At 38.5% G+C, this 19,031-nt stretch overlaps 1 protein-coding gene across 15 annotated transcripts in view; it reads right to left on the bottom strand.

The window, feature by feature from the left end:
* The window catches only part of SVIL (supervillin), a 133,972-nt gene that overhangs the window by 28,294 nt on the left and 86,647 nt on the right, over positions 1-19,031 (bottom strand). For 5 of the 15 annotated variants that reach the window (XM_088063102.1, XM_014248502.2, XM_088063088.1 and 2 more), the window contains 11 exons: positions 16,549-17,436; positions 16,046-16,216; positions 15,379-15,413; positions 14,515-14,576; positions 14,007-14,146; positions 13,152-13,247; positions 11,654-11,906; positions 10,156-10,179; positions 8,563-9,118; positions 6,888-7,107; positions 1,486-1,615 (listed from right to left, as the gene is read on the bottom strand). In XM_088063102.1, the coding sequence (XP_087919228.1) occupies positions 1,486-1,615; positions 6,888-7,107; positions 8,563-9,118; positions 10,156-10,179; positions 11,654-11,906; positions 13,152-13,247; positions 14,007-14,146; positions 14,515-14,576; positions 15,379-15,413; positions 16,046-16,216; positions 16,549-17,436 (2,575 nt within the window). The remainder of the gene's footprint in view (positions 1-1,485; positions 1,616-6,887; positions 7,108-8,562; positions 9,119-10,155; positions 10,180-11,653; positions 11,907-13,151; positions 13,248-14,006; positions 14,147-14,514; positions 14,577-15,378; positions 15,414-16,045; positions 16,217-16,548; positions 17,437-19,031) is intronic. The other 10 variants (XM_014248504.2, XM_088063096.1, XM_088063060.1 and 7 more) reach the window with 6 other exon arrangements.

Here is a 19,031-nt window from a genome sequence, read left to right as displayed (position 1 = left end):
TTTAGCTGGAGTATATTTGTTATCTGATCTCAACAGTTGTCATTTTGGAGACTAGCCTGTTAAAAATGTGACCGCAATTTTGCTTTCCCCCCTGGAACTATTTTTGCTTTAGGACATCTTTCAAACTAGCAGCTGGATTTTTGAACAAGTCTACAGGGCAAAACCAAAACAAACCCCATAAACCAAACTATAAAAATCAGCTTTATTCTCTTCTGTCCAGTTACCACAATTGATGACTCACATGTTCAGGCACATATTTATCCTCAATAATGACAAACTGTGTCCTTACTCATAATGCACTGATGGAACAGGAGACTTTTTGTTACTGTTTGCCTATACTATTTGGTAGAAGCAGCATTTTCACAACTAAATAACTGGATCCAAAGATTACCACCCCCATTAGTAAATTTTGTAACACAAATTTTATTTTCACCTGTCCTCTGTGAAGTATTCCTTCAGAAATTAAAGGCTTTTGTAACTGCCTATTTCATCTGACTGAGAAGAGAAACAAGTCTACATTGGTCCTGTACTTTGAGCCAGGAGACAGTCCATTTTGAAGCAAATCTCCCTGTCATCCTAACTTTCTGCACTTCAGTTCACACTGCAGAATGCATAGACTTGCATGAAACCAAGCCCTGAAGTGCACTCCAAGATGTCCCTGTAACAGCACTGCTGCTAAAGGCAGTCAGCAAGCTAAATTTAGTCTGAAACAAAATTTCACTGAACCAAAACAAGCAAGTATGGCACAGTTAGCAGGTTCTCAGTGGCAATTATTCAGATTTACAGATCCACTCTTGATGTGTAACCTAACTTACTCATGTATAGACATAATCAGAATGTGCTAACAATGTGGATCTCCCTTTCCTCTAAACCTTTCTACACATCTCCCTCTCTATTCACTACCTGTTGTAAGACAGATAAAATCTTGGTCCTGCCAGTTCTGGCTATTCACAAACAGCAAAGATCATGCGAGATAACCAAAAGCCAAATGGCTCATGAATGCTCTAATACCTGCATTGCCTCAGTGACTCTAGGATTCAAAATTACTGGTCAAAAGCACAGTGTATGCACAGAGATAACACAGTGTTAGGATTGTGACATTTTTACAAACTCACCCATACATAAGAAAACATCTGAACTACGTATTAAGACAATTTCAGTGGGGGGGCATGGAAGGGGGAGAGAGAAGAGGAGCAGGATTAAATCATTATACCTGGACATGCTGCAGAAGCCTTGCAGACCCACTTATTAGTACATTATCTCCTGATGTGAAGACACTATAACCAGTATTACATATCCCAGGACACTGAAGACATTCTCATTAAACAGTCTCTCACGTCGGGAGAATTGTTTTTTAAACAAGCCTGACAATAAGAATAGCAAGAGCAAGCAGCTAATAGTAGGTATGCATGTCTAGTTGGATGCAGCTTCAAAAAACAAAAGTATTTCAAGCAAGACATTTTTTCCAAACAGGGAGAGAGTTACCTTCTTCAACAGCTGCTCAACTTCTTGCATCTGTGCACTACGGTCAGTGACAGGCACTTTTGCAAACTCCTGCTTTTTGCTGAGCCTGCTCTTCCAATCTTCTTCACCACTCTTCTTCAGCAATGCCAACCTACAAGGAAAAGCATGCCAACAGGCAGCTTTAAACACTGTACTCCTACTGTCCTCAAAATCTGCATTCAAGATAATTTGAAATTAGGTTTTCTAGCATTAACTAAGTTATTTACATTTCATACACATATACAAAACTCAAAAACAAACACCAAGCTTTATACTGTATGTGTTGAATGGCAATAATCTCTCAAAACAGAGACATCTAGACCTGAGACAGACACTCCAGTTAATTTGTATCATGAGTGGAAATTGCCAATACAGTCAAGGGAGACCAAGGGACAACACAGATTGTCCTAAAGTAGACATACAAAAAGGTCAGATTAATAACTGCTTTTCCCCCCTCCATTCTGTCACTAAGGCCCAGCAAATGAGTAGCTTGGCTATGGATACTTATCCTGTAGATTCCGAAGTTAAGAATATGTATCCTACCTTTGGTCTTCATTGTACTCATTAAAATATACTTTAAAATTATTTCTTTAAAGCACAAGAAGAAAGGAGTCTGTTCAGCAGGCACACACCAATTAGGTCTCATCAGGCACATCAAAGAACAACTCTGCAGTTACTGCTTCCATTAAAACTCCAGGGGCTGAGGTTACTTATCAGACCCCCAGGGATCACTCTGCATGTCCTTGCTTAGCCCAGGCATTGCTGTGACACAAATCAGCAGCACCAATGCATTAATATCTTGGTGCTAACTACCCTACAGCTGTGAAACCTATCAACAGGATTCAACTTGTTTAAAGGAGGTCTTATATTTAAAATGTTTACTACAATTGATCTCAGTGAGTGCCATCTTTTCAAAGCGTTGTTTCCTAATCTTGAGCAAAATTTTGAATATAGTACAGGGCTGACTGGCTGCAGTGGGGACAATATGTAGATTAGTCTTGCTAGAATTATATTTGTCCATACAAACCCCAAGGTGACTACTTTTGAGGAAGTCAGGAATATGAGGTCTATACAGGCATGATGATCTTCAGTTTACTTTCCTCAGAAATTAACATTTATATGAATTTTCTACCTTTCAGAAATCATTCTAAGTAATCCATTAAATGTGTATCTGCAGCACTTCTGCAAACAGTTGCACTGATCTAAGTATAATTAAGTCTTACAACATACCTTTCTCAAATCTACAGCATTTCAGTAAGAATTATACAAAACCCTTAACCCTATTAATATTTTAACAGGTTCAGTAGTTAAACCTATTCTGACCACAAGATATGGAAATTCTTTTTCAGAGAAGTGACTACTGTTACCCTCACAGCAAATCTCATCTGGAAACTCTGAGGAGAAGGAAAGGGTAGAACCAAAGAAGTCTAGCCAGAAGCCAAGTTTCAGGCAGCTGCATCCTGCAAAAATCCTGTGGGTGCAACCATGCTACTGACCTATTTGGGGATCATCAACTGGGCCCAAGGAAAAACTAAGGAAACTTAAGGAAAACTTGAGAAAAACTAAGAATGCAGAAAACAGTAAATCTACAGAATACAATGGCAGTAAGAATGTTAGTACTCAAGAAAGCAGTTATTTCCTCTCTTCCTGCCCAGGCAGGCAGTGCTGGCAGGCTTCACATTGCCTGGTTGCTTCATACCTCACAGCACGGGATGAGTAGGGGTGAGAAGGACTCACAATAAGGAGCTGAGGTCATGGTCATTGTTTGCAGAAAGGACACAAGATTTCACTGCCCAGAACTAATCTTCTGGAGTGCATCCATGCATGTGTGAAACTGTGGAGGAGACCAAGATGGACTGAATTGCCACCGTTCAATGAATTTACCTTCAGTAGCTATGTTCTTTCAAGTCAGTTTTGCTTAGAAATGATCTGTGATAATTGAAGCTGGAAGGCATATTGGTCAGCTTTGGTCTAAGTTGGATTTGTTTTTAGAAATGTTTACAGCTACTTAGCATAGCAGGCAGGGGAAAAAGTATGGGTGGGTTTTTTGGGATTTTTTTTTTTTGTTTTTTTTTACACTAACATTACTGAAGGGTAATGTGGTACTGCCATAGACCTTTAACCCAAACAGCCTGCTTGATCAGGGAGAGAAAAATCTGTAATTCTAAGAATACTTCTGTGTCTTTGAAGATTTTGTTTTCTTCTCTGGCATAAGGATGGTTTCATACCAGCCCTCCATTTCTCACTGGTATGTGTAATGAAACAACTGACTCCTACAAGCGAGAACACACATTTATCTGTTTTGAGCAATGAAATCACCACTTACAAGAAACATGTACGCTCTGTATGCCAATAAAAACTTCATTGCTGTGTAAAACCTAAAGCCATGCATTTCTTTCAAACAATGGAAGTGGCAATAAAGTCAGACTGCCCTACTCAGCAACAATTGAATACAGGACAGCCTTTTGTATGAATAAAGATGCAAGAACTATTGAATTGGTTCCTAAAAGCAAGCTGTCCAGCTCAGCACTACAGAGCAGTTGATTCTTTGGAAAGTCTTAGAAAATAAGGCAAATATTAGGTCTAACCCTTAGATTTGTTTAAGGTCTGCTGCTTACTAGTTTCATTGCATACCTCTAAATTTCTGCTTTTTATAAATAATGAATAATCATTCACTAGTCAATTCCACAGTTTAGACACACTGCTTTTCCAATATGAAGAAAATAAGTTCCAGTCTTTTCTTGAAAGAAAAAAGCTTTTAGTGTGCCTGCCCATCTTTGACAGCTTGCTATGCATCCTTCTTTCACCTGCTACTGAGATAGACTCTGTAACATCAAGACAGAATGATCCTCATCCCAGAGGTGTCAGGGTGGCCTCAAAGCAAAAGCTTTCAGAGCTGAAGGCAAAATGCTGGGTAGTGAATACTGAAGGGGAACAGAAACGAGATCTGAACAATGGTTTTGCCTAAACAAAGAGAATTGCATGAAAGGCTTTGGCAAAAATCCTGGCAAAAAATGTCCAAAATGACATATCTTTCTTCTGTGGCAATATTTTAGTATCTTAGTTGTTAGATGTCTCCTTGAGCTAGAATAAACTGGACATAGGCTTGGGTTTCACATGTTCTCCCCTGGCTGCACTTTACCAGTTCTTTTTGGATAAATCATAAATCCTGAAGGGCAATATGAGATACATAACTACAGAAAGGAAGTTGACTGTTACAAGAGTGCATAAATTCAATATAGTGGGGACCAGACTGCATAAGAAAGTACTGCTCAGGCATCCATACATCAAAAAGGGTTTGAGAAGGTGAGAATGATGGTAAGAGGTTCACCAGAAATTAATCAGATGTAGCTTTTTTAAATGATGATCATGGCATGCTGACTTCTACAGTGGAGCTGACAGGGTGGGCCTTTCGTCTCCTTAAATGCACAAAGACAGGAGAAGAAAGCATAGGTGTCTTTCCTACTTAAAAAAATAATGATTTTCATTATTCTCTATAATATAGGTAATTCTGAAAATGCTAACCATACACTCACTATACAAGGGTAGTATTAGTTCAGTGAAGCAAGTCTTTGTGGAAAATCACTTTCATCCAGACCAGCATTCATGCATCCTGCCCAAATACTATTGCATGTGTGGAAAAGTTGTTCTTCCATAAGGTGAAAGAATGTCTGACAAAGCCAGAAAAATCCACTGGATGGGAAGATGAAGCTAGTGAATGTAAAAGGAAAAAAAAAATTGTAGTGTAATAGCTAATCTTTAGCAGAAATGTTCTTTGATGTTTATGAATACTTGGCATCAACTACAGCCAAGCAAAAGAAACTTACTGGTTGTAGTCTTTTAATTCTGGGACAAGAAGTAGACTTCTGAGGTGTTTTGGAAGGCTAAAACTTTTTGATACCAGCTCAGTCATTTACAGATGTTTGTGGAATAAGGATTTACAAATTCCTGACAAGACAGTAGGGTTTTTTTTGGTTTTTTTTTGTTAGCTCTGGGACAGAGTAGAAAATCTCACAGTCCTAACAGAAGTGGTTCCTGATTGTGTGACTGACAGGCTTCAGTTCCTCAAGAGACCAACTTTAAAGTTGAAAGGCATTAAAGTTAGGACTGAAACAGCTGCTAAAACTTGGATCTTCCAATCCCTCTAACCTCCTTCCCCTCACCAGGATCAGGGATGGTAGAACATTTACCACCTAGAACCCAGAAGTTTCTGGCCTTAAACCTCATCTGCCAAGACAATTGACATAATTATAGGAGGGGGATGGAGAGGAGGATGAAAGTTGCTTTAAACAAAACAGCAGTAAACTGAAAAAGGTTAAGTACAACCTTCAGAAGGGACACTAAGACTGCACAGCTGCTGTTGCTGCCCCTTCACCCCCTTATGCAAAGGGGTCAACAAGGAAGCGGGGATGCTCTGTAAATAAGAATGACTTGCATACCTCCTAGAAACACATGAATATAAGAAGCAAACTTTGGAATCACGTTTAAAAGAAAAAAAATGGTTCAGAATGCCCAGTATCACACTCCCCTCAGTAACTGAGGGAATACTTTCACACAGTGAAAGTTTAATCAGGCAGCTATTTTCATTTATTGGTTCTGCTTTCACTGCAGAAAAACTCAAGTAAAGATAGGCGAAATTTTACTCACTGGACTGCTACCAGTTTGGGACTGAGTTTATACTCTAAAAGTTTTAACTAAGTTAGAAAAACTTTTACAAATACTACAGCAGTTATTGGCACTTCAATCCTGAACTCCCACTCTATGCACAAGTGCAGGATTTCACATTTTGTTTCAGATCAGAATGATCTTGGAAAATGTATTTCTAGTACTCCTATAAACCTGTCCAACTTAATATCCATTTAAAATCCCTACAGTAAGTTCTGAGAAGTCAAAATGGCAGCCATATACTTCTGAAGTAGTGAGGAAATATCAGACTGTCAATCCATAACTCTCTCTACTCAGCTTATTCAAGGGACTCCTGTAGATGAACAAGAAATGGTTATTCAAATAAACCGGAATCACATTATACCTGTTGTAACTGAAAGCACAACCTGGAGAAGCATGTTGAGTAGATGAGTATAAATGTAATTAGAAAATGTATATTTTACAACTTTAATTTTCTGAAATATCCATTGATTATTCAGGTGGCTCTTTCAAAATCAGGTTATTATGTTGTCTTTAATGGTAATTCTCATTCACCATCATCTGCTTTATAAGTATGTCAGGCAGATTAGCTCCATGTTTCTGCTGTTAGTAGTAATAAAGCCTAATAATTACTACTTAGCTTTTTTAGGAACAGTTTTAAAGCTTCTTTTTATACCATCATCAATATTATAACCATATTCATAGGGATCATTAAAAAAAAGAAAGAGAAATTTAAGTACCTTTCCTTAATTGACATAGTTTTGCTGGAATTATCAAGGACATCCTCAGCTGTTTGTGCTTTGCTCTCTCCCAAGGAAAACATCTCAGAGGAATTCTTATAAAATTTGCCTTCCAATTGTTCAGAGAGCTCCTGCAGTCTACAGGATGCTGCAGCTTCTGTTTGTGAAACTGTCCTCATGGCTGATGTGCTGGTGAGTTCAGAAGAAGGCTCAGCGTGGTCTGCCCATTCAAAAGAGAAGTGCTGAATTAGTTCTATTCTCAAAGACGCTTGTCATTACTAACACTGAAGAAGCAAATCTGTATTTTAAACATTCACATCACATACTATTCTAACAGAGAGAAACTTCTGGCTGAGCTAGAGCACAGAGATTCATTGTGCAGCATTACTTGCTGCAGGGACTAGCCATTTGTGACTGATGTTCACATGAAGCCACAGAATATCATGTTCAATACACAATTCTGAACTTCATATGGACAAGGCACAAACTGCTGCTCCCATCATCACACCAACAGGAAAACAAATGAATGTGACAGAGAACAAAGAGTAGGGGAAAAGAAGCAGACAAAATTTAAACAATAAAATTAACTATTTGATAAAGCAGTTTAATGCTTGAGTAGCATACTAGGACATTGTCTTAGTTTAAAAGCTTAATAGAGATATTACTTTCTAGGGGGGTGTTGAGGGCTCTTTTGGGTTTGTTTTTACAAGCAGCAATTAAATCACAGGAAAAAACTCTCTTGATGAAAGATTAATGCATCATTACAGTTATCCTTAAAGAAATATAAGTGATCTTCATTTTACTTTTTGAAACGTTGTAAGCACAACGCCCCTCTGATATATGACTGCTACTATTATATTCCAGTCTCCATCTCCTCTGCAGTCATCAAAGGCTAATTGGATAGAATAGATACTGCTTTAGAGGAATACAGGCAGAACTGTACCTTCCTCTCTATGCCTGTGTGAAGACAATTAAATTCAAAATAGATTAACTTCACAGGATGAACACAAAAATGCTTTTAGCACTACAGGGTATTGTGATCCTGTCACCCATCACAATAAAACAGAAAAGTAATACAACATCCTTCTAAATTCAATAGAATAGAAGGACTTGTGCAATGACCAAATTCACTGTTTATTTCCAAAGTTCTTTATTTAAAGATGGCAAGTTTGTTTTTTAATTTTAAATTGTGCTGTGCATATAAAAATGTAATTGCTCTGAGAATTTCTTGGTTTGTATTTCATCACCACATTAAACAGAAAATAATATTAGTTTTGCAAAATTAATTACTTGAAAATTATCCACTCCTAGTTATGTATGCACATATGCAGGTAATTCATAACTACATATGCACAATAAGGCAAAAATTAAGGGCAGATAATTGACCCATAGCAGCAAGTTTAGTTTGTTCAGAATTCTGGAGGGCAGGGGCAAGGGCAAAAAAACAAATAATAAATCTTAGCTTCAGCATATAATACCATTTCTTTCAAAGTAAAAAAATCTGAATAAAAATGAGCTGTCTTTAAAGACTGAAAATTTGAAAGAATAAAAAATAAAAAAACGTTATTTGTAAAACTTAATACTTCACAGATATTTCTCTACTCCTAAGCAGTGTTAGAAAAAGGAAACGCCATTTGCTGAATGGGACCACACCAACAGCAAGTAATTACCACACCTCTTTGCCAAATCTTGCTTTTCATAACACTTTCCAAATCCATCTTTTCTTCAAAGGACTGGCCTTTTTTCTCTTCCCATTTACCTTGCATGCCAGTATCAATTTCCTTCTGTTCCTGAGGCTGAAAAAGTGCTTGTGAACTAAACAGCTCCAAGCTGGCCTTCCTCAGGAAGCTGTATGTTGTCTCTTTATGATGGTCTCCTGCTTTTTCAGGAACAGGATGTGCGGTTTGTTCCTCAAAGGAGCTGTACTTCTTAATTTCATTAGCTTCATGTGCTAGAAACCTCTTTCTTTCTTCTTCATGTTTCTTTGATGTTCTTCTGCTTTCTAGTGCTTCCATTGAGGGCTGCCACTGTTCTGACTTGTGTGTGCATTTTCCTGATGAGTCGGAGTTTTCTGCTGCAGGGTGGAACCTCGTGGCTGCACTCACGCTTCCCTCAGTCCCTGGCTTCCCAGGCAGGTCCCCATACAGCGGAGCAAGGGCAGAGGCCATCGCTGAAATCGATGTTGCAACTGCAGATGACAGGGGAGCGATCTTTCCACTTTCATTTTGTACCTATGAAAGGAAAAAACAACAACAAAAAAACAAACCCAAAAAACCCAAATAGGACTTACAAGCTCTGAAATGATCAATTCCAAAAACCAGCCTAATCACATCAGTACATCAAAGGTATGTTTCCATGTAAATATCGTACTCTATCAGTACAGACTAGAACAGGTAAGGAAAGCAACAATGCCCCTGGAATTTGTCTGCAGGTGGGTTACTCCACCCAAGGTAAAAACAACTGCATGTGAACAGCAACATCTCTAGTAACAAGGGGCGTGTCCGGAACATGCAACACAACATCGCATCAGGGCTCAGGACCTGCAGCAGTGGGGGAAGGAATTAGTTCAGGTTCCAGGGGCTGGATGACATGCCATGTGCCCAGGCTAATCAACTCTGCATCTCAGCAGGACTCATTAGCTTTGGCACAGCTCTGCTCTTACACAGCTCTGCAGCTCCCAGCTCTGGTGACTGCTCAGCGCCAGGGAGACTGTTCTGTGCTGTCCTAACCCAGGGCAGACATTCCTGATGCTCCTGCCACATAAATCACCTTCATGCAGGACTTTTTCAAATACAAACATTGGCTGTCATGAGCAAAGTATTTGAGGCTAAGAAGCATATGAAAAATACTTCCAAATTTATTCTGCCAGCCCCCATGGTGGAATAATTATCTTTTCTACTCTTTTAACATAATAATTTTGTAAAATTTTCCTAGATGCAGTTAAGATGCATTTTTTGTCTGAAATGTAGAGCTTTCCTGTATCTTCTTCCAGAGGAGACAAAAGCTATAAAAGAGAGTGACAAACATGCCTCATACACATCTGGAGAGGGCTTTTTTTGTTGTTGTTTTCTTAAACTGCAGAGCTAGTGAACAGTGGTGCAAAAGGACAGACAAGATCACAGCAGTAGGAGGAAATCAGCTCAGAACCTAAAATGTACATGCAGATTTCATAAAACACAGACAACAGTCATTCGTTAAGCAAACTGGAAAGCAGAGCAAAGACTATGTTAGCTCAAAGATTCCAAAGCATGATTAAGAAAATAGTTACCAGTTTATTTTTTTTCCATTGCATCTATCAGAATTAGAAATTTAGAGGCGATCAGAAAAGTGAATTCAGTTTTAATGACAAGATATTTACATTTTCAAATATACATTTCGGGAATATAACCTCTAGTTACCTAATTTGATAGCTCTCTTTTGCTTCTTCCTAGAAAAACCATACCTGCATCTCAAAAGCCCCCAACACTCTAGAACAGTTCACTACAGAAAGTCTTTTTGAAAACACACTCCCACTGAGCTTGCTTCAGAGTCAACTCTGATTTCATTTGCTAGGTTCAGAAAGATGACACAACATGCTTCCTCTGATTCTCCTTGCTTGAAAAGCGTGTTTGCTCTGTAAGTCTGGCAAAGTAACATGACTGCCACTTCTTCCCCATCTGCTTCATCCCTTTTCTGTTCACCACCTTACTGGCCCCCAAACAAGTCAGTGACACAATCATTGAAGAGGCCATGCTGTGACAGTGATTGGCACATGGAAAGTGAATGGAGAAAGGACTATCTAAGGTCTGGAAATCTTGCTTAAATACATCTGTCAAGCACTTATTATTACTTCATGTGCAAGTGAAGTAGGGATAAAGTACAATTATAATCTGTACAGCTTTCCACTAATATGTTTAGAGAAATCTTGCTTTCTCACTATACCTTTATTATAAAATATGGAAAATGTATAATCATAAACGAAGCATATAGAAAGAAAAGAGTAGGAACTTTCTAACACTCAGATTTATCCAAATAACCAGAAATGTGACATGCACAGGAGTTGTGCTTCACTGTTAAAGTGATTTCTTTTTAAGCTGTAATGCAAAGGGACTGCTGTTTCTGCTATTGTGAAGCAATCTAAAAGACCACTTCTGGGCCACCTTATGCTGAGGCTTTACTAAAAAGGCATTCCTTTGCAGTTCCAATTAGATGAAATATTCCAGAACAGAAAGCCAAATTTCACTGCACACATCAAATAATTTCTTTTTGACTTCCTGAATATCAAAAGTATTCTGCTTTTAGGGAAAAAAATACAGATAAAAATCAATGCCTCCTCCCTGAGGAAAATGACAGACTATGTCCTTACTAGTAATGGAAATATACTGTGCTTTCAGGAAAGCGCTTGAAAATTGCACATGACAAAGCTCCAAAATGCTCTGAAAATACACCTAAAGCAAAATGACGCGTGTCTCAGTTTTTACTGCCTTAAATACGAATTTACTTTTAGACAATATGTAACTCTAGTGGAAGTGACACACACTGTGAAAGGTACAACTTGCACTAGGCAGGAAGTCGATATACTCTTTTACTTAAAAAAAGAGTAAAACCATACCAAAATGTTTGAACAATTTAGAAAATTGTTCCTCACTGTCAGAAGGCTGCTTCCTGACAAACTTTTTCCTCTGTGTGTAGCTCAGAGCAAAGGAAAGGCCAGCCTTTATGGTATCTTACATTGAAGCTGTTTTCTCCAAGAAAAAGAAATGCAGAAGAGCTATGATGGCACTTACCTGCTCAACTTCTCCAAGAGTGACTGGCTGAGTCTGGTAACGAGCATTCATTCTCCTGTGCCTCATATCTCCCCGATTCCTCGTGGAGATGGCCCTGGATACTGGCTGAGACAGTTTGTTAAACAAAGCCATCTTTTCTGCCAAACTTAAGGTAGAAGAATCTGGCTCCTCAGACTGATCTTGCCCCATCGCCTCTTTGGCTGCTCTTATCTCCTCTTTAGCTAATATTTTTTGGTGTGCTGATGCCTGCAAGCTGAAGAAGAAGAACTGGAAATTAGTTTTGAAGAAGCCATTGCGTAGTTTTAAAATCTCAACCTGATAGAAACAGGGGATCTGCACGTGAAGCACAATAGCCAATGTAATAGCGCAGCCTAAGTGGTATGCAGTGGTTCAACATTGGCATGATGAATTCTAATTCAACAGCTGAAGATTTAATACAATGTTACACTTTCATTCATGAATTCATCTGATTAGGACACAACATTTTTTTAAGAAGGAACTCAAGATTGAAGGGAGATTTTACAGATAAATCTCTTTATACAGAGTACAGAGCTATGGAGAGACATTTAAGATGTCTTTAAGGTCCAACAGTGCAATTTATATAAAGTTCAATTTTACTGAAAGCAATTTGTGGAACATATATGATAAAAACATTTAAAAGACAGATTTAAACTCCAAGTTAGTGCTGCTTTTAAATTAGAATAAATTGCAATGACTCTTCTAATCTGAAGTGGAATAGAATTCAGACTGTCTTTTGTTTTGAATTATCTGGGATAAATCAACAACAAAAATTAGTTTTGAAATATAGTCCATTGATTTTGAAGATTGACCAATGCTGAAGGCAGACATATTCATTCATAAAAGCTGTAATTGCATTTGTCTCTACAATAATGTATTTTATCCACCTTTACTATAAAAGATTTAATGTTCAACGTCTTCCACATTTACGGAATTAGAAGTATTCTCTAATTTATTTTTTTTCTGTCATGGTCTCTGCTAAAATTCTCTCATTCAGAACAGGCAAACAGTATTCTGCAACTTTACCTATAGGTGGTGCAATTTCTTATATTTCCTATAATTTTGCAAGCTATAAAAATATATGTAGAGACAGACAAAGGACATGTACTCCTAGTGAAATCAAGCACTCAGCTGAGCTATTTTCATCTCAGGATGACATTACCATACCAAAAAAATTACAAGAACAAAGACGGTTCTGCTGTGTTTGCTCACATGCAAATTAATGTCTTTCAAAAGAAGAATATGCTTCTATAAAAGGTTAAGTGTGATTAGAAGGATCCTGCAAACAGATGCTTGACAAAAAAAAAAAAAAGCTGCATTGCTTTATCATGCAAACATAAATGAAGTTGACAAACATTTTAAATATTCTTGAGACAAGTATTGACTTGACACATTGTAAGGGCATTCAAGACTTTTAAGACGCATCTGCTATTGAGGAATCTTGTGCTCCATGTAACATGCATGTTTACCCCCCCAGTACCTGGTAGGTTGTACAGTGCTCTTAACTAGAGTGGGACTAGGTACTCTTGTCACTACTGTGTGGGTATTCACAGAACGTGAAGCAGGGGTAGTTTCACTTTAAAGAATTGCCAAGGAGGGAAAATTCACAGGGAGAGAGAAGAAAAAAGCATTAAGAAAAGCAATACATAAAGTGTTAACTACAGAAAAGACCAAAACAAAACAGAAAAAACCAAACAGCAATCATTTTTATTTAACTGAGTGATCTGCTGTGACATTTACAAAATAATTCCAAATACTTTGAAAGAACTAAAAACCTAGAGGAGCCAACAGGCTGTCTCTTGAAGTTATTCTTAGCCCATAAAGTAAGCTACCTTTCAGCTGACCATTAGGTGAACATCCATTCAATTCACTGTTGTTTAATTTTCCCCCCCAAAGTGATTTTTCCTTTTTCAGGAAAACGTTATGATGTATGACCAGAGTGCAAGAAAAGCATTTCCAAAAAGTACCTTTGAGATTTCAAAGTGTAAAAAGTTTTCCCCAATACATATACATTCTATAAGAAATTGTGCAGATTGCCCTCAGCACAAACTATCTTTTTCATTTGGGTTATGAAACAATGCTATGATTAATCTCGTATACCTAATCCACAGGTTCCTAAACTTTCTGCCAAATTACAGTTCATACATGCTATGCTTTACTAGTCCCTCTACATTTGAAAAGGAATTTCAATGTAGTTTCCCCTGTGGCTCTCAAGGCCCTTAGCAATAAATGTTTTCCTCGCTACAAACTTATAAGCACCACAGATATGGAGCTTATTCCCAGGTTTGAGAGAGTTAGAGTTAGGAGTTAGAGCCAAGACATGCACAAGACTTACGTAGCTGCAATGACCACCTCCTCACTGGTAATGGGCTGTGTGTGAGACCTGTCCTGCAAACGCCGCAGCCTTCTCTCTACTGCTGAACTTCTTGTAGGTGGTTTGGGAATATTTTTCATTTCAAATGATTTTTCCATTTCCTAACAGGACATATGTCATAATTAAAACCATGGAAGAAAAGTTCTGAAACCATACTTTCTTCTTAGCTTTCTTGCATGCACAGCAGTGAAGTTCCCAAATGCCCATCTCTGAATTAGAAGCAAGATGCAATTGCATAGTGTGTACCATGGAATTAAAACTACATGCTTCTCTCTAAATGACACTCTTAAAGCAAGCTTTAGAGCAACAGGTCTACTGTGTAAGTAGGGAATGAAATAAAAACAAAAAATTGTGTAGCTTGAACTCGGTTAACTGCATTACACTTCATTCTAATGCGCTTTGGGTTCCTTCAGCATCTTCTATTTGAAATGTTTAATTCAACCTCCTATTTAAGAAATGCAATACTCACTCTAAAAAGGAGTCTCTTTGCAGCTACACTTAGTTTGGCTCGGTCATCCAATTTTTCTTCATCTACACAAAGGAAAAAAAAAAAGAAGGTTGAACATAATGAATCAATCTTATATTAAAAGTAATGTTTTTTAATATGAAGAGTATTGAACATCTATATCTTCTACTAGCTGATCATTCTGATTACCACCTTGTGTCCCCATTTCTCAGAGGCTAAATTGGTATCCACAGGAGCTGAAATCAGCATCCTCCAAATCCAAGAGCCAGCATCTCAGAGTTGCAAGGAATATCAGCTTTCAAATAGCATAAGGCATTAAATCTAAATATAGCTACTCATGAGATTACCTACTTAATTTGTGCCAGACTTGCCAAGGGTGACAAGAGGGAAAGAGAAGCAAGATGGCAGACTGAATTCTGTAACTTAATAACTTGCATTTTGCAACCTCCTTAGCCAAAAAACAAGTTAGCAATATCAGTTTCACTTAATACCAAAGGCTTTCTTTAAATTTTAAGTCGTAGACCCGTGATTAAAACTGACAAATGATTAATTATTTTCCCAACAACTAGCTTATTTATTGCCTAAATTAGGATAAAACCCAACCCCAACTATATTGAAAAGTTTCAAGCCATTCTCTGCTTTACCCCCTTTGGAGTTTGGTATCCACACACAGACTTTTGGACTGAAATGAGTTTGAAATCAGGTCTGTAGTAGACATGACCCAAGGAAAAGGGGTATTTGAACTATATATCATAGGTAAAGATATTTCAGGTGGATTTGGTTTGCATTATTAAACAGTTGTTCAGCTAAAACAAATAAAACATGTCAGATCCCATTTCTTCCGTGGAAAACAGTACAGCAACATACCGTCAGCAGTTGGTATTTCTGCACACAAAATTGACCTAGTGAAAAATTATCAAACAGAAAAAAGTTAGCTGGAAACAAAACATCAAAAATTAAATTCAAATTTAATCTGAAGTAGCAGGACCTAAAAGTCTTAGGAGAATTTAGGAGAATTTATCTATTTTTCCAAGTTTCAGCAGTGTCCACTTGGGAACATCCTTTAATAAACCATAAAGGCAAGCAACTGCAGCCAAACTTAAATACAGTAAAGGAAAATTATTTCTAGTTCACCTTGCAGAAAATAAAAGTCTAAGATTTGCTGCCAACTTTTTAATATAAAATAAGTAGTTTTGGTGGTTTACCAAGACAGTAAATGACAAAGCAGAGTAGATGGAAAGGAAACCCTTTATATAAAACCAAAAGCATTTAACATTAGAATCAGACAGCTACAGTACTTTATGATGATTCACTGTTCATTGTTTCAAATGGGAGAAATTTGCAACAAATTGTTTTTGTTTGGGGGGGGTGTTTGGGTTTCATTTTATAAGAAGCTATAAAAAATACTTGATAGTTCTTAAGGACAAACAGTAACCTTGCAAAATGTTTATTCTAATATATGAACAAATCTTTTCACAACCTTGTTAATATCCACCTGCACCAGAATGCAACACAGAGCTACATACGTGCCTACCTATCTGTCTCCTTTCGTTCTGCTGATGTTATAGGCTGAGTTTTAAATCTCTCAGAAGTCTTTCTATTTTCACCAGGAGTAAAATAGCGCCTCGCCTTTCGTGGCCCTCTTTCACGGTCCCCATTGGCAGACACAGTACTACCTGCTGCTGACATCTCAAACCGAGATTCACTTTCAAATTGCATGACAGAGAGCGCATAGGAAAGAAAATAGGAGAGAGAAGTAAAACACAGAAGTAAGCATCTCAACAACTCCCCAGAGATCACTCTGCATGCTCCTCCGGTACCATGCGTAGACGAACACATTCCAGCTACCCCGCGTCAGAACTCGCAGTAGCAAGCAGAAGCACAAAAGCAGGATTCAAACCATCTCAGCCTCCAGTACACACTGGTGAGAGCTAAGCTGTGTGCCTTAAGTGCCGAACAACAACTGCTGTTGAGTGGGTGTAATTTTGCTAAGGACGTGCAAGTCTCACACAAAAATACGAGTGAAATGTCACCTACAGTTCCGTTTTCTTGTTGGCATTAGCAGACTCCAGAAAGACATTACGGAGCTGGGCAACAGAGACTTTTGTGTCAACCATGCCAATCTCACCATTTGGTGGATTTGCTTCCACGCTCTCCTTACTTTTAAAAGGTTCTAGCTTAGTAGTCACAGTATAGTCAGACATGGAGCGAGTCAGGACCTTATGCTTTGTTGTTGACACTTTCCAAACAGGAGCCTTTGCCTTGTCAGGCTGCAATACAGATCCACTCTGTATGTACATAACAGCTTCACTCCTTTCTATGTTCTCAGGGGTCTTAAACTGCTGCTCGGGGGCCTGCCTCTTATTGCATTCCAACTCTCTCTGAACTTCTGAGTTAACTTTTGGCTTGCTTGCAAAAGAAGAACACCCCACAGGGGTCTCCAATTCTCCTCCTCCAAAGAGGCCTTCATGGTTCTTCCCTTGCTTGCGAATCTCAGACGGCAGAATTGGCCTTCTGCCTTTGGAAGCCTGTTCGCACTCCAAGGAACCTTCTTCATCAGGTTTTGCTCCGTAACCAGGTGCTTCTTTCTTCTCACTCTCTGACACAGTGGCTGCTGAGGACTTTGTTCCGAGGCTAACGCTGTCTGGAGGGAGGAGGCTGCCAGCAGGGCTGTTTGCTGGTTCTTCTGCTGCCATCAGCTGAGCTGTGTGAGCAATGCCAGCAGGCTGAATATAGCCATGGATTGGCTGGCGGACGGAACTGACGGGCTGATTTACAACCCTATCAAAGGCAGACGTTTCTGTCTGAAGAGGCATGTAGTGGGCTGGCACTGGATGGGATTTTCTCTGAGATACTGTGTCTGTGACAAGTTCAGGGCTTCCACGAGCAATTTCCTCTTTCACCAATTTCTCTCTAACTTTTACTCTTTAAGAAAGAAAAAGGATTAAAGCTGTGAACAGCAATACCCAATCTGGAAAGGAACACAGACACCTACTGTGGGTACAGACAGCAACATTGTAGTAAAATAAAAACCAATACATTAAAATAAAGCCATCTTTTGATGCAACCCCTTCCTCCCTCCCAAGTCATAGCAGTAACACTGCTCAGTAACAGTCAAGTGATTCACAGGGCCCTGGACATGCATGACTCTTGAGAAGGTAACTGTGCAAGCTCTGGGAACATACAGCATGTTCTCATGAGATCACAAGGGCATTTGCCAAACAGCGCATCCCTATAGTCTCAGACAAACAAGATGATCAAAACTGCTTTTTATATTATCAGAGTGTTGGGTTCAGCCTGAAATTGCAAATTCTACTGGCAGTTGTGTATGCAGTCAGATATTTGAAAATATCTAAACACTGGGAAGCTTACGTCATACCAGGATGTTGTTGCATTAGGGAAAGGGATGAAAAAACATGTTATCTCCACCTAACCCTTTGGATATTTTGCCAGAGACTGGTTTATTTGTGTTTTTGTGTGTCATTTAAGACATCTGAAATGTCACATGTAGTGTAACCAGTTTCAGAAAGTGAGAAAAAACATTGAAAGGGCAAGTCCTAAATCCAAAAGTGAAACTATGGCATAGCTGTTGCTCTTCAGAGAACTTGCAGGGAAAAACACATTTAAAAACTGAAACAGGCATTCTGTTTTAAAATGTTTCATTACATTCTAACATGCAAAACTTGCAAAAAACACTTGTTCCCAAAAGTTACCTTACTTCAGTGTGTTTTCTAGAAACACCTCTGGATTCGTGCAACATCCATGGAAAACAGAATTTTATTTAACCTTTCTAAACTGAATACAGCAGCACAATGAGAGGCAAGCACGTGCAGCCGGGGCCAGCCTTTGCTCAGGGGCTATCACTGCAGGTAAAGCTCTCCAGCCCTTTAACAGCCTCGCCGAGGCTCAGACAGCTTACTGACTGGGCGAGTGTCTGTAGATAACGCACACAGCATTAAAAATGAAAGCCCTGTACTTCCTGCCCTCCCAAATGGGTATGAAAAAATCATTTCAGTTCTGAGGAAAGAGAGACTCAAGCTAGGACACTAGCTGAAAGTAAGTAATCCAGCTCAAAGTATGTGCAATTCCAGGCTTGCTACCAACAGACTTTTTGGAGTTTACATCAATAAGAAAAAAGAAAAAAAGGTAAGATTTAGGAAAAAAAGGCAAATTATCTAAAAGAATAATTCAGGATATCCATAGTTATTTGAAACACCAATCTTTCTAACATTTTGGTGCTTCTTACTTCTGAAGATTGATGCACTTGTCAGGGAAAGTTGCTTAAGCACATAAAGTGTGTTAAGTCTGAAGAACTATTCTTTGAACTACATGTACCAAGCATTCTCCAGAACATCCACACTGATGTTAGTACAGGGTTATAGGTATTACTTTAATCAGGAACATGAAAAAGAGTCTTTTCATGGTGGGCTCACTGTATGTGAGTAAAACCAGGAGAAAGCAGCTGCCTGTAGCTTTGATCAAGAGTTTGTTTTACTTTTCCATGTAATTATTTTTTTACT

Source organism: Pseudopodoces humilis, chromosome 1 (assembly GCF_049639895.1).
Source record: "Pseudopodoces humilis isolate 2021_Gansu_Grassland_sample_001 chromosome 1, ASM4963989v1, whole genome shotgun sequence".
NCBI classification, from domain to species: Eukaryota; Metazoa; Chordata; class Aves; order Passeriformes; family Paridae; genus Pseudopodoces; species Pseudopodoces humilis.
This window is presented reverse-complemented; position numbering and strand designations above follow the sequence as displayed.